We start from the raw sequence: 15158 nt of genomic DNA on the forward strand, positions 1-15158 counted from the left end.
TGCAATTTGCTTTGGCATTACCTTCCTCTGGACAAATTGTGGTCTCTTTACGATGGGACACCTTGTGTGTAGAATTCATACATACAATAATAGGTCTACAGTACCTTTGGCTCCTATCTCTGTGAATATTTAGAAATCATAATGCAAAAGCACCTAATTATATACCAAAATTAAAATACTCTAATAGAACGGTCACATTGTAATTCAATGCACATTCAATGTTGAGAATGACTAAAAATAAATGTAACACAACTACAAATAACTTAGTGTGTTACAGCTCAAAATTCAAGCCTATTATTGCTTTTATAATCAAGAGATGACTGCTTTGCTGCAGTCTATCAATATTTCCTGACTGTTGTATTAGAGTAAGTGACTAGAGTATATCTGATCATCCAAGAAACAGATCATCCAAAAAACAGTTACATGCTTTTAAATTAATCATTGCAGTAAAATTTTGTAGTGCATTCTTAATCGCTTTCTCTGGTTGCAAGTCTTCTTGAAATTTCCCTGTTGCACTGGCATAATACTTCATGCTTTAGTAACTAGACTATTGACAATGTGCTCAAACTTATACTGGTATAATTGGTGCAAGCCTTAAGGCAACATGGAAGTACTGGTGAATTCAATTATAAATACAGGTACAAAAATGTAGCTGAAACCCAACACATGTCTTGTTTTGGACTTACAGCACTAAAGTACGCATAGAGATACATTATGTTGTAATTTAATTTGTCAGCTTACCAACAATTACTCGCAACTCGATTATTTCACTAGTATACTCCACACCATCAAAGATAACAGAACAGTTTAATTCTCCACTATCTGTTACTTCCAATTCAGTGATATTAACTGATTGTTCAATTTCCATATCAACAAAACATCCAGTGGAACAACTCCAACTAAACTCACTATCAGATGGTGGAGTAGGTGTTATCATACATGTCAAGGTGATGTTAGATCCAATGATATACTCAAAAACATTGTTGCTCCCATCAACAGGGGGATAAATACCAATGGTTACTTCATATTCTGTTGTGGTAACACAGTTTAAGATAACTTATTGCATGTACTTTCTATAGTTAAATAGGTACTGTACGTATGTGTAGTACAGCAGTATTCCATACAGCTAAAGAAAATTGGGGATTTTTGAAATAAAAAGTGTTTAAATATCACCTGAAGTGTAAAATGAATTCCTATTTTAGCTATTCTGGTTTATTTATGCTAAAGCAGGGATCAAGACACATGGTACTGTGTTGTGCAACCGGTGCACCACATTGTGGGTGTATTGACAGAAAGAAAGAAAATATTATTCACAGATATGTAGCACTGTGATCCTTATCTGATCGGAACGAATTAAGCTATAGAGTTTCCTGCCAGGTAGAGAAATACACTACACACAAAATATGAGGGAAGGTTCCACAGCCATTTTTGAGAAAAGAGGGGCCAAAAATTTCAGGCTTTTTTGTTTGTTTTTCTTCTACTTTTTATTTTGTATGTTTTGCAAAGTCCACCATAAAACACAAAAGCATACACCAATCAAGATGAATTTTGGCACACTTGTAGGGGGTTATTAAAGCAAATCGCAATATCAGTTTTGATGCAAATCCAATAAGCATTCATGTAGTTATGACCAATTTTGTACATCTACAGGGTAAATGGCTTTAAGAAATCAGTTGAAAATTGATCTGTAGTTAGAGTAAGCATTGTATGAGTGCTTTGAAAGAAATCAACATAAGGACCGTAAGATATAATGCAAAAACAACAGTGTGAAACACTCACATGATTAACAAAAATGTTTTAAACATGTCTACAAAGCAAACCACTTAAGGGAATGAGCTGAAAATTGGTGTATAAGTGGAATAATCATCATAGAAAAACTTCCAGTGGTTTAAAAGAAACAGATTAAAAACCATTGAGTTATAATGCAAAAGCCAACTACATGTGTAACAAATGCTCAAATGAGATACTCTAACAATGCAGTAGCCCTATTAGTTCAGCTATGTAGCAAGTCATCCTGTAGAGAGTTCTACTTCAAATAAGTCACCCTGTAGAGCTACATCAGCGCAGGTATTACTGGTCACTTAAAGTTATCGAATGCAATATTTCCTAGGAGAGCAATGAGATCAGATCATTTATGGAACTATTATGAAGTCCTAATGACTATAACATGTACAAAATATCTATACCAAAACAGCCAAGCTGTGAAAAAGGTGTGGCCCTCCAATAGGCCAGGATTAAAAAAGGTGTGATCATTAGGAATTAACATCATTGCAGCCATTTCTGCCTTTACTTTCACAACTTTTTTTTACTCTGGCCTTTTTGGAGGGCCACATCCTTTTCCACAATTTGGTTGTATTGGTATAGACATTGCATCTTTTTGTAATTGCTAGCCAAGCAACCAGCTTTTGTTGAACAAGAAATTATTAAACAGTATTGGGACAGTTACTTTTTAAAAGTAATTAGTTACATATTACATATTACTTGCAACTGAACTATTTAGTTACAGTTACATATTACCCATATATACAATAAAGTAACTATAATAATCATGAACCACGGTAGTTGGTTCATAATAGAGATCGCCTATGTTTTTTCCAAAATCCTAATAGAACACTCAACTAAACATCACCTTAGAAACCTTTTCCAACCTCAAAAGGAGCCTTAGAAGTTAATTTGGAAGAAGTTTAGGCCCACTAGTAAAGATGAAGTCAAAAGAACTTGATAAAAGTACTTTTTAAAAGAACTGAAATTTGCTATTTTGAGCCATTTTGTTCATCTTCTTATTATGATTATTATTTTTTCTCATTGGGCTAGAGCAAAATGTGAATACTTTTTGGGGATAAAAACTACATAACTTTCCTTACTATGGCTTTCTTCATATCCATGACCTATTTTTAAATGCATATTGCAATGTTAAAAATCTATTCAAGCAAATTTGCTTCCTTTAAGATCACTTTGCCATTGATCTTCCGACTTAGTCTTTGCAAGGGTAACCAACGTGTTAATATGTGTTGATAAGTATCCAATTTATTCACATTTAACTTAACATGTTCATTTGGAAACCTCACCATTACCTACATTTTATTAACCACAGTATGTTATGAGCAGCAATGTTGTGTACCACTGGATACTTAACTACTTGTGATCACCTAACTGAAGCCATACTACTGCTACCTCAGCATCCTATATGTTAAGTACTTATATGTAGTTGGATATATCAAAGCTGTGTAGTACAAAGTACACATTCAACAGTAAGGAAACAACACATTGGCGTTTGATAACACTGATAGTATTAGCTAACTACTAATGTACATGATGACTGACTTTATACTGAGTAATAGCAAGCACCATCAGCACCTTTAATTACTAGGCAGATGCTAACAGCATCGTAGGGCGAGCCTGAGTGTATATTTTTGCAGTGAAAACTACTGAAACAATTTAAGGAATTCTAAAGAGTTCATAATATTAAATGAATCAAGACACACGATAGTGTGTCGTGCGGCCCAAGAAGCCGGCGCGCCACACCGTGAGTATATTAACAGGAAGAAAGAAAACGCAATTTTCACACCTATGTAGCTCTGTGATCCCTTATCCGATTGGAACCAAATTTGCTAGAGATGTGCTGCCCAGTTAGGGGAGTCTACATACCAAATTTGAAGAAAATCGCTCCAGCCATTTCCGAGATACGAGCGAACAGAATTTCGTTTTAATTTCTTCGTTTTTTTCTTCTTTTCTTCTCCTTCATCTTCATTTTGCACACTTCGCAAAATTCGCCATAAAACACTAATACGTGCTCGGATTGGGCTGAAATTTGGCACAATTAAAGGGCTTATTAAGGCGGATCTCCGTACCAACTTTGGTAGGCATCCGATGAACATTCTCGGAGTTATGACCGATTATTTGCGTAAAATAAGGTCGAAGGTCTGTCACGCCTACAGGGTAAACCCCTTGTAGGAATCAGTTGAAAATTGATATGTAGATGGAGCAACCATCGTAGGAGTGCCTTTTTGTGGTTTGAAAGGAATCGGGATAAAGACCATGGAGATATGACACAAAACCCAACCTATGTCAAAATTACGCGATCGATTTTTATGAATAAAAAAACTATTAGTTTTTGTGTCTACCAGGCAAACCACTTAGAGCAACGAGCTGAAACTCAGTATGTAGCTGGAATAATCATCATAGAAAGTTCTTGCAGTAGTACAGAAGAATCGGATGACAAACCACTGAGTTATGATTCGAAAGGCAACTACGTGCAGCAAATGCGAGATCGAGATACTCTAATAGAACAGTCACCCTAATAAAGCATTCAGCTGCATGTATAATTTACTCAGTTATATTGCATTGCAAGTTATTCTGTAGGTAATTCAGTTACAAACAAGTCACCCTGTAGTCAGATCAGCTAGAAGAAAGTATCTAATAGAGAGTTCAGCTACAAAGAAGCCATCATGTAGAGAGTTCAGCTGAAATAAATCACCCTGTAGAGAATTCAGCTACAAACAAATTACCTTGTAGAGAGATCAGCTAGAAGAAGTTACCTTGTAGAGAGTTCAGTTACAAAGAAACAATCATGCAAAGAGTTTAGCTGCAAACAAATCACCCAGTAGAAAGTTCCGCTATGAACAGATCACACTGTAGAGAGTTCAGTTAGAAACAAGTCATCCTGTAGAGAGATCAGCTAGAAGAAGTCACATTGTAGAGAGTTCAGTTACAAAGAAACAATCATGCAAAGAGTTTAGCTGCAAACAAATCACCCAGTAGAAAGTTACGCTATGAACAGATCACACTGTAGAGAGTTCAGTTAGAAACAAGTCATCCTGTAGATAGATCAGCTAGAAGAAGTCACATTGTAGAGAGTTCAGTTACAAAGAAACAATCATGCAAAGAGTTTAGCTGCAAACAAATCACCCAGTAGAAAGTTACGCTATGAACAGATCACACTGTAGAGAGTTCAGTTAGAAACAAGTCATCCTGTAGATAGATCAGCTAGAAGAAGTCACATTGTAGAGAGTTCAGTTACAAAGAAACAATCATGCAAAGAGTTTAGCTGCAAACAAATCACCCAGTAGAAAGTTACGCTATGAACAGATCACACTGTAGAGAGTTCAGTTAGAAACAAGTCATCCTGTAGATAGATCAGCTAGAAGAAGTCACTTTGTAGAGAGTTCAGCTACAAAGAAACTACCATGTAAGAGAGTTCAGCTGCAAACAAATCACCTGTAGAGAGTTCAGCTAGAAACAAGTCACCTGTACAGAGATCAGCTAGAAACAAGTCATCCTGTAGAGAGTTCAGTTAGAAGAAGTTACATTGTATAGAGTTCAGCTACAAAGAAACTACCATGTAGAGAGTTCAGCTGCAAACAAATCGCCCTGTAGAGAATTCAGCTACAAACAAATCACCCTGTAGAAAGATCATCTATATAGAAGAAGTTACCTTGTATAGAGAGTTCAGCTACAAACAAGTCACCCTGTAGAGAGTTCAGCTAGAAGAAGTTACATTGTAGAGAGTTCAGCTACAAAGAAACTACCATGTAGAGAGTTCAGCAGCAAACAAATTGCCCTGCAGAGAATTCAGCTACAAACAAATCACCTTGTAGAAAGATCAGCTAGAAACAAGTCATCCTGTAGAGAGTTCAGTTGGAAGAAGTTACATTGTAGAGAGTTCAGCTACAAACAAATCACCCTGTAGAGAGTTCAGCTAGAAACAAGTCACCCTGTAGAGAGATCAGCTATAAACAAGTCACCCTGTAGAGAGTTCAGCTAGAAGAAGTTATATTGTAGAGAGTTCAGCTACAAAGAAACTACCATGTAGAGAGTTCAGCTGCAAACAAATTGCCCTGTAGAGACAAACAAATCACCCTGTAGAAAGATCAGCTAGATAAAGTTATCTTGTAGAGAGTTCAGCTACAAACAAATCACCCTGTAGAGAGTTCAGCTAGAAACAAGTTACCCTGTAGAGAGTTCAGCTAGAAGAAGTTACATTGAAGAGAGTTCAGCTACAAAGAAACTACCATGTAGAGAGTTCAGCTGCAAACAAATTGCCCTATAGAGAATTCAGCTACAAACAAATCACCCTGTAGAAAGATCAGCTAGAAGAAGTTACCTTGTAGAGAGTTCAGTGACAAACAAATCACCCTGTAGAGGGTTCAGCTACAAACAAGTCACCCTGTAGAGAGTTCAGCTAGAAGAAGTTATATTGTAGAGAGTTCAGCTACAAAGAAACTACCATGTACAGAGTTCAGCTGCAAACAAATTGCCCTGTAGAGAATTCAGCTACAAACAAATCACCCTGTAGAAAGATCAGCTAGAAGAAGTTACCTTGTAGAGAGTTCAGCTACAAACAAATCACCCTGTAGAGGGTTCAGCTACAAACAAGTCACCCTGTAGAGAGTTCAGCTAGAAGAAGTTACATTGTAGAGAGTTCAGCTACAAAGAAACTACCATGTACAGAGTTCAGCTGCAAACAAATTGCCCTGTAGAGAATTCAGCTACAAACAAATCACCCTGTAGAAAGATCAGCTAGAAGAAGTTACATTGTAGAGAGTTCAGCTACAAAGAAACTACCATGTAGAGAGTTCAGCTGCAAACAAATTGCCCTGTAGAGAATTCAGCTACAAACAAATCACCTTGTAGAAAGATCAGCTAGAAGAAGTTACCTTGTAGAGAGTTCCACTAGAAACAAATCACCCTGTAGAGAGTTCAGCTAGAAACAAGTCACCCTGTAGAGAGATCAGCTAGAAACAAGCCACCCATAGAGAGTTCAGCTAGAAGAAGTTACATTGTAGATAGTTCAGCAGTTTAGCTGCAAACAAATCGCCCTGTAGAGAATTCAGCTACAAACAAATCACCCTGTAGAAAGATCAGCTAGAAGAAGTTACCTTGTAGAGAGTTCAGCTACAAACAAATCACCCTGTAGAGAGTTCAGCTACAAACAAGTCATCCAGTAGAGAGATCAGCTAGAAGGATCACCTTGCAGAGAGGTCAACTACAAAGAAATCACCCTGCTTCATCTTTTCTTCTTCCTGTAGTAAAGAAAAAATGACAGGTTAAAAAGCCTATGGCCGGCTTTGGGCTATACAAATACAAAAAGAATTAAAATCTAATCCAAAACAGCCAAGCTGTAAAAAAAGAGTGCGGCCCTGAGAAAGGCTATGGTGAAAAAAGATGTGAAATTCAAGGTGGCGGCTAAGAAATGGCTGTGATGGTAGGTTAATGGTAAAAATTTTAATAACAACAATTCAGGTGAATTTGGTGCCGCTTGGTCTTGGCACAAAATTCACCTGAGTTGTCATTATTAAAATTTTTACCATTAACCTACCATCACAGCCATTTCTTGGCCGCCACCTTGGATTTCACATCTTTTTTCACCATAGCCTTTCTCAGGGCCGCACTCTTTTTTTACAGCTTGGCTGTGTTGGATTAGATAATATTTTATGGAGGAGAGTGTCTAAGAATCAATATAGCCTGTGCAAAATCACTATGTACACATCTGCAATGCTTTCATTGATGGTATATATGATAGATGCTGATAAGGTCAAGTCTTTGATCTGAGAGTATTCTACTTTAACCAACTCTTTTCATGTCATTGCAGCTCTTCGGTACTGCATATATTCATGGTTTCTATGCCTTCTCCTTTCTGCCTCTTCAGGAGTTTCTGCATCCCTTCTGAGCCTGTACTGCTCCCTCCTACGTCGAAGACATTCCTTCGTATCCATTCAATAGTTACTCATGGCCAGACATCACTCCATGGTATAAAAGTAATTTACACCGATAACTCTCGTGATATGAACCATTACACATACCAAATATGGCTAAGCAGTAGTATACACCGTTAACTTCTGTGAATTGAACCATGACAAATACCAAATGTGGCAAAGTAGTAATCTACGCCATTAACTACTCCGTGGAATGAACAATTACACACACTTGTATGGCTAAGCAGTAATCTACGCTGTTAACTCCTCCATGAAATGAACCATCACACATACCAAATATAGCTAAGCAGTAATCTACGTGTTAAGTCCTCCATGGAATGGACGATTATATGCACTTGTATGGACTACGCACACTGTATAAGGAGAATGGTTTGTAAGCACATGTAAGGTTTACACTTTATATTGTAATTTATAGTAAACCTGTCCATTACACCGCTGACTCCCTAGTGTGGGGCTCACTCACACTCGCCCCAATCATGTCAGGTATCCATATTTATAAAAAGTAAATAAACTAGTGTAAAAATAATAAAACATGGTAATAGAGATACTGACAAATGTAAAGAAATGAGAGTCAAACAAGCCAGCATGTTAAACACACACAGATCTCTATTTGGACTCAAATAAACATTTATACAGAAGCATTCTCAGTACTTATCTGCCCCTGATTTATGGAAAACTACTGTTTTTTTTCTTAGTTTCTACCATATCTATTGAGTCCAAATAGAGATCTCCGTATGTTTAACATGCTGGCTTATTTGACTCTTGTTTCTTTACTTTTTTCAGCGATCTCTATTACCATGTTTTAATTTTTAAAATTATTTTTACACTACTATTACATATTATATTACCTTGTGTCCACAGCCTTAAGCTGTCATGCCACCTTATCATGTGACATGATTGCATTGTTAGACAATGTGCAAACTTGGTTATAAGTAAGAAGCTGGTGAATAAGCTTCATTCAGTAGGCTTCATTACTTCGTTGTGGCTAGGCATTACTCAGTGGATCACTAACAAGATTAGTAACTTTGTTACTTGTAGTAACAATATTATGTAATATTAGATACGTTACAGTAACTATACTACTTAGGTAATGCATTACATTTGTAAGTAAAGTAACTTGAGTTATATTACCTGTTTTTATAGCGTATATCGTTATATTATTTAGTTACCACAAAAGTAATAATATTACATAACGCGTTACTCCCAACACTGTTATTGAACAAGTCAAGAGTACTATTCTATGAATTTATGTCTCTATTATAAATTTGAAACTAAATAAAATGATTATCATGTAGCTATTAAGGTGACCTGTTATGCAGCTGAACCCTGCACAGGATGTTATGTGTAACTACAAGTGATCTCCATAACTATATCTCCATACACTTTACCACACAGCCACTGCTGCCAGTTGCTCATCTTAATTTAATTTCTATAACCTTATAAATGAAAGTTCTATAGTTCACTATACCAGAAGGACAAAGTTTTATAATTTCATACAGTAAATCTATCAGTGAAAATTCTAATTGCATTGTATTAGAAGTGCTCAGAAAAATGTGTGCTCTATCAGAGTACTACAAAAATATTAGGCCATTACATAACACAGTCGAGATACTCTAATTGTTAGTGCAATTTGTTGTCATGTCTTCCAGCTAAACTGCTTATGTAAACTAGTCAAATTTTCTTGCACATGTTAGTAAACTATTAAGGTAGTAATGTAATGGAAATCTGTTTAAATATCAATGAGTTATAGCTATATATGTAAGGGGGCATCTCCAAACTGATTTTGGTACGCTTAACGTCATAATGACGCTAACTTCAGACCCCCCCTCCTTAACGTCACACTATGAAAACAATGCATTGGCTATAGAAGCACAAAACATTATATTCTTTACCTGAAAGCAGTCTACAAACAGTATAGGTGCTTAATCACATCACTTTCTCTGTTCTATAGCTGTTTACACTATAACTGCTTTAATAAAAATTAATAATGTCATAGGCTGAACCCCCCTCCCCCCTAACGTCATTATGACGTTAAGCATACCCCCAAATCAGTTTGGAGATGCCCCCTAATTCAACAGATAATCAAGTATGTACGCATGTGTCAAAAGTGTGTTTTTTTTGAGATACATATCACAATAGAGTAGTAATACAAATAAATTCACTACAAAATTAATTTCAATATAATAAAAATCTACTTCTGTTTACCTGCAGAATAAGACAAAAGCCAACTGTAATATCTAATCCAAAACTGCCAAGTTTTGAAAAAGGGGTGCAGCCTTTCAAAATAAGCTAGTGTGAAAAAGATGTGATATCAAAGGTGGCAGTCAAAAATGGCTTCAATGATATTGTTATTATGTCAATAAATTAGTGATGTGACAAATTAATTGACAAAATAATTGCAGCCATTTCTTGGCTGCCACCTTTATTTTCACTTCATTTTCACGCTAGTCTATTTCGAAAGGTCACATCCATTTTCACAGCTTTGGATTTGATTAGTTGTATTATAGTGCATGGGCAGATAAAGAGCTACTGTTAGTGTCATAAATCAGTTGTAATGTTTACAAATGGTTGTAACGCAGCTAGGTACCTCTATTAAGCCACACAGTCTGATTACTAATTAGATAAAAGGTACCAAAATAACCATACACTACATCACCACATGAAGACACAATACAAAGGTAATGAATTTGCCAATACATCGCCGATTATTACATGATTCTATTAATTATCAGTGAATATCTGCAATACTTACAGTACCACTGAATGGAAAGCAGAATAATGGCTGGTCTGAATTAGAATCAATATACAAGTATATACCACGTGTTCGTTCAGCTATTAGCTAACCCCCAAAATGGTAATATCATTACTTGGACACAGTTCTCAGTAGTATGTATACTTCAATGGGTGCTGTAAATCTGTACATGCACTTTACTACAAAAGAGTAGTTGATGACAGCTTTTATATCATATTTGGGAATTGTCAATTGTCAGACCTGCAGCCCAGTGCTTAAAGACCTCGCAGGAGTGGTATGACTAATACTAATAAATATCAGTGGCAGATCCAGGATCTAGCAAAAGGAGGGGCTCAAACAGGCTAAGTTGTAGGTAGTTGGGGGAGGGGGGCAGAGAACAGATTCTCTTGTCAGTTGCTGTATTTTTGAAGCAGCAGATAATCACCTCTTAGTAATGTCTCACTGTTGATTTTGTCATTATTTTTCCTTTTGCAGATGATTGTAAATTTCTTAAAAGCTATTTAAAAGTCTTAAACACTGGCCAACAACACAGAAATCATTTTTAGAGACATTTAGTGTGCATGAAGGTGCTGGGTGACAGTTTGACAGCTGCTTTTACTTAGGTTTCAGGGGTGAGTTTGCATTAAATGGTAGTAATATGCATATTTTTATTAATTGATTTTGGCCTGGCAAAGTTTAGTATTTCAGTTAAAAGAAGTATGGCTCCTCCACAAAGGGAGGGGGAGGCACTTGCCCCAAATGTTCCATCCTAGATCCACCATTGAATATAGCACTAAAACAATAGTCAAAATAGGAATTCTCTCCACATATCCCATCATGCAGTAGCAATACACCATAGATGGCTTTGTAAATTGTCATCCTTACTTAGTGCAACTGTGTACACTGCAATTTATATTGTTTGTAGCTACCATATAGTGGGAAATTTTTGAAAGGGTAAATTTTCGAAAAATTCGAAAACAACTATGTGTTTTCGAAAATAGTACATCCCGGCTTTGAAGTGACAATCAAAGAAAGTATAGCTAGGTATATATAAATGATTTTTGCGAGTGCACGTATGCATAGCTTTCTGATCAGTTAGCTATAGGCTTAATGTATTATAGCTAGGCACTGGGCCACACACAAGTAGCTAACGATATAGCTATAGCTACCACGCGCGCGCGCATATGAGCAAGCACGAATGACACCATGAGTCTTGAAGCCCATAAGAGCTCGAGAGACCAGAAATTACCAGGAAAGACTATAATTATCAGTAAACATCTATATGGGCTGAAAAACGCCATGTACTTAGCTATGGCTCGAACAACATGGTTCAATCTACGAAGGAAGACCCTAGGATAGCTATACGAGATTCCATCAAAGCCAGATTGAACGTTTATCTAGCTGTACTGAACAATCAAAGCAGCAAATTCTAGCTATGTACGTATGTGATCAACGCAACCACTGTTATAGCTTCCTCCGTGAATTAATTATCTATGGTGCGGCGCAGTAAAGAGACATTGTTTCGAAAATATTTTTTCGAATTTCCAATCAAGCACTCTTTTTCGAAAATTTAACTTTTCGAAAATTTCCCGCTATACGGTATATGTTTACCTCTTTCAAATTGAAACATCCATACTCCTGGATTACCCACATTACTGGTCTCTGAAATATTAAGAATATCTGGTGTTCTCGATCCAGGAATGATGAAATAGTTGACATAATCACCACCGTTAATTCCTGCTACAGCTTCATTTCCACCAAGTCCATTACTTCCACCCTCCCAATAACCAGTAGTCCACTGAATTCCCTCATAAGCATAGAGAAAAATAATGACAGAAAATCGTTCACTAGTAGCCAGCACACATTGAAATGTGTTTGTCTGTAATAATATTGACATAACGTTAAGTACGCAACAAACCATCCTTTGCATAATACTACTGCATTTAACTTACAAGATTCAAGTTAAAAAGTCACAGAAATTATATACACATTACCTCCATTTCTCTTATTGCATTAATATTGCTCTTCTTTATACTATTATATATATAGAAAACTTCTACCCGAAAAGTTGACACTATGTTTTACTTTTCCAAAATATACTCATTTTCATACAGTAAGGTAGTGTCTTTATGGTAGGGTACTGTACCTGCCATTACAAATCATCATAGAAATAGTGTATGTAATGAAAAGCTCAATTTTACTACTCAAATAAACAATCACACTAAAATGAAATACTCTGATATAGCAATCAGAAGAGTTTTGAAGTTGAAATATCAATGTAAATACTCTAATACAGCAATTATCAGTCAAAAATGGTGGCATAATTTTGGTCATTTTTAAAAGCACAATAGACAATTACAGAGCAGATCAATTTTATCAGCAAACATGTAACAGCTAAATACCAATACAATATTCATAATTGTGTGGAAACTCGATCTTTTTAATAATCCTGGCTACACCTTTGTATAGGGAGTGGATAACTACACTTGTAACAATTGGTTTGCTATACATAGTGTTTAATAATCTAGCTGCATTTGTAATGATTTTCATAAGCACAGTGCCCATGCACCTTAATGAACTATGTACAATAGTTGCATTTAGGCTTGATGATTTCCTGTTTTTCATCAGAAAATTCCAAATGTAGCGTGCGGACAGGAAAGTCATTACCATTATCCATTATCACCTACTGTAGTACGTACTTGCCACAATCTAGCTAGCTAGACTTATTTTCATACCTCTATACTCTCCAGGGTATGATTCTCTCTGCATAACAGATAATGTGGTAATTTAGCTAACTCAACATTGCTAGTTTGGCAACTATCCTCATTAGATGTAGCTACATATAGTTTCCATCCTTCGTCACATGATCAGATCAATTTCAAGTTCATTGCACCAATCTTTCACATTCTCTTGGCTACAATGTGCAAGGTAGCTACTGTATGAGTGCAGAAATCTTGAAAACTGAACTACATGCACATTCTCAATATTTGGTTAATAAGATGAATAATTAATAATGGTTAAATCTTTAGTAATAGGGAAATACATGTACCAGTAAAAACAGGGCCGGAGGAAGCAATTCAAAAGTGGTCAGGCCAGGGGGTAGGTAGTGAAATGATAAGCAATTGTTGTGTGAATGCTAGGGGGGTCTGGGGGAATGCTACCCCAGGAAAAGTTTCAAAATTGCATGCTCTGGGATTAAATCTAAGAATATTTTCAGCTGTAAATTCCCTAGCAAATTACTGACTAACACTTTTGTTAAACTCACTGCACGGGTCTACATCATGTGTTTACATTAATTTCTTACATAATGCAGTTGTAACACATGCAGCATGAGTCTATAACATTTGAAATTAATAGCTATAGAATTTAAATTTTTAATGTGATGAAGTCACAACTCAGTGAATAGCTAGCTAGGCACTAAGCTGTATATTTAATCTTTACCTTATCATGCTATGTTGCAGTGCTCACTATTATATTCATTAAATTATGTATGCTATATTTCATATTTGCTAGCTTCATAAAGCGTTTGACTAAGTACCCGAGTGCTCTATTAGGATGACTGTTCTATTAGAATGTTTTGATCTTTTCCATGATTGTCACAGGGAAGGATTTAACAGGTAAATATTCTATTGGCATTATATCACAATGCTTGCATGATGCCTTTGGCATATATCATTCCCAAAAATACGCCAACATTATCGGTCAGTGCCTATCAGTGACTAGGATAAATATTTTTAAAATTATAATGCTGAAAAAGTGGTCAGGCTATGGCCTGACTGGCCGGACCGCTTCCTCCGGCCCTGAAAAATACATGCGGGCACTAATGAAAAAAATCATTAATTGTGGCATTATAATGATCACTATTGCAACGCATTACATTATAATTTGCAAACCCTAAATAAGGTATCACATCAAGACACACAGTAGTGTGTCGTGTGGCCAAGAGAGCCTGTCCACAGCACCATGTGTACAGGTTATTTTACAATATTTTGAATGATTTTCTGATTGCACTAATTTGAATTGCATTCATGTGAGTTAAGCAAAAACAGACTATGAATGTACTTGTACGGTTTCCTGGCTAGCTAGAAATGGGCTTATAACCTAGATTTAAAAGTTTCAAAACATGCCCTAAGGCAACATGGCACAGTATCTCAAATGATTTAGTGTACGTACCTTGCTCAACGTTCACAAAAAATTTGGTGCTTTTATCACAAAGTGAACAATTTCATCAAAATTTGTTGCTTAGCTGCTCTCTTATTATGGATGTTTTAAAATTTGGGCATTTGTGACTAGATCTGTGAAAACCATTCCTATCGCCCAAGGCAGGAAGTTGTTTTTTTTCACTGTCACAGTTGACCAAAGTAAAGTGGTCTGCTTTTGCTAGCTGCTTTTTTGAAGCACAGTGGCAAGCTGTACGAGTGATCTGGGGTCTTGATGGAGCCCTGGCCAACCAGGAGATGGCTGTGTATGGCTGCACAGCTCTGTGGTATTGGACAATGACCTATGCTGTGAATTTTAGCCAGGTTTGAACCCTCAATGGCCCGTAACTTAGCCTAATTCATCCCTAAACTCAATTTTGTAAACAGCATCTTTCCCGCCTTCCAGCCCCCCCCCCCCCCACTTCCCACCCCTTTTGGAGCTCACCTGATACAGCCAAACTTGGTTAAAAAACTATTCTTAATGGCAGGAAATTTAGCTGTTGACTGCTTCTT

General features: G+C 36.5%; 1 protein-coding gene across 1 annotated transcript in view; it reads right to left on the minus strand.

Moving 5' to 3' along the window:
• LOC136263829 (uncharacterized) overlaps positions 1 to 15158 on the minus strand; it is a 99503-nt gene that overhangs the window by 79336 nt on the left and 5009 nt on the right. The window contains exons 4-5 of the mRNA XM_066058454.1: positions 12058 to 12325; positions 742 to 1029 (exon numbers count right to left, since the gene is read on the minus strand). Coding sequence (XP_065914526.1) covers positions 742 to 1029; positions 12058 to 12325 — 556 coding nt within the window. The remainder of the gene's footprint in view (positions 1 to 741; positions 1030 to 12057; positions 12326 to 15158) is intronic.

This window comes from Dysidea avara, chromosome 1 (assembly GCF_963678975.1).
Source record: "Dysidea avara chromosome 1, odDysAvar1.4, whole genome shotgun sequence".
In the NCBI taxonomy this organism is placed as follows: Eukaryota; Metazoa; Porifera; class Demospongiae; order Dictyoceratida; family Dysideidae; genus Dysidea; species Dysidea avara.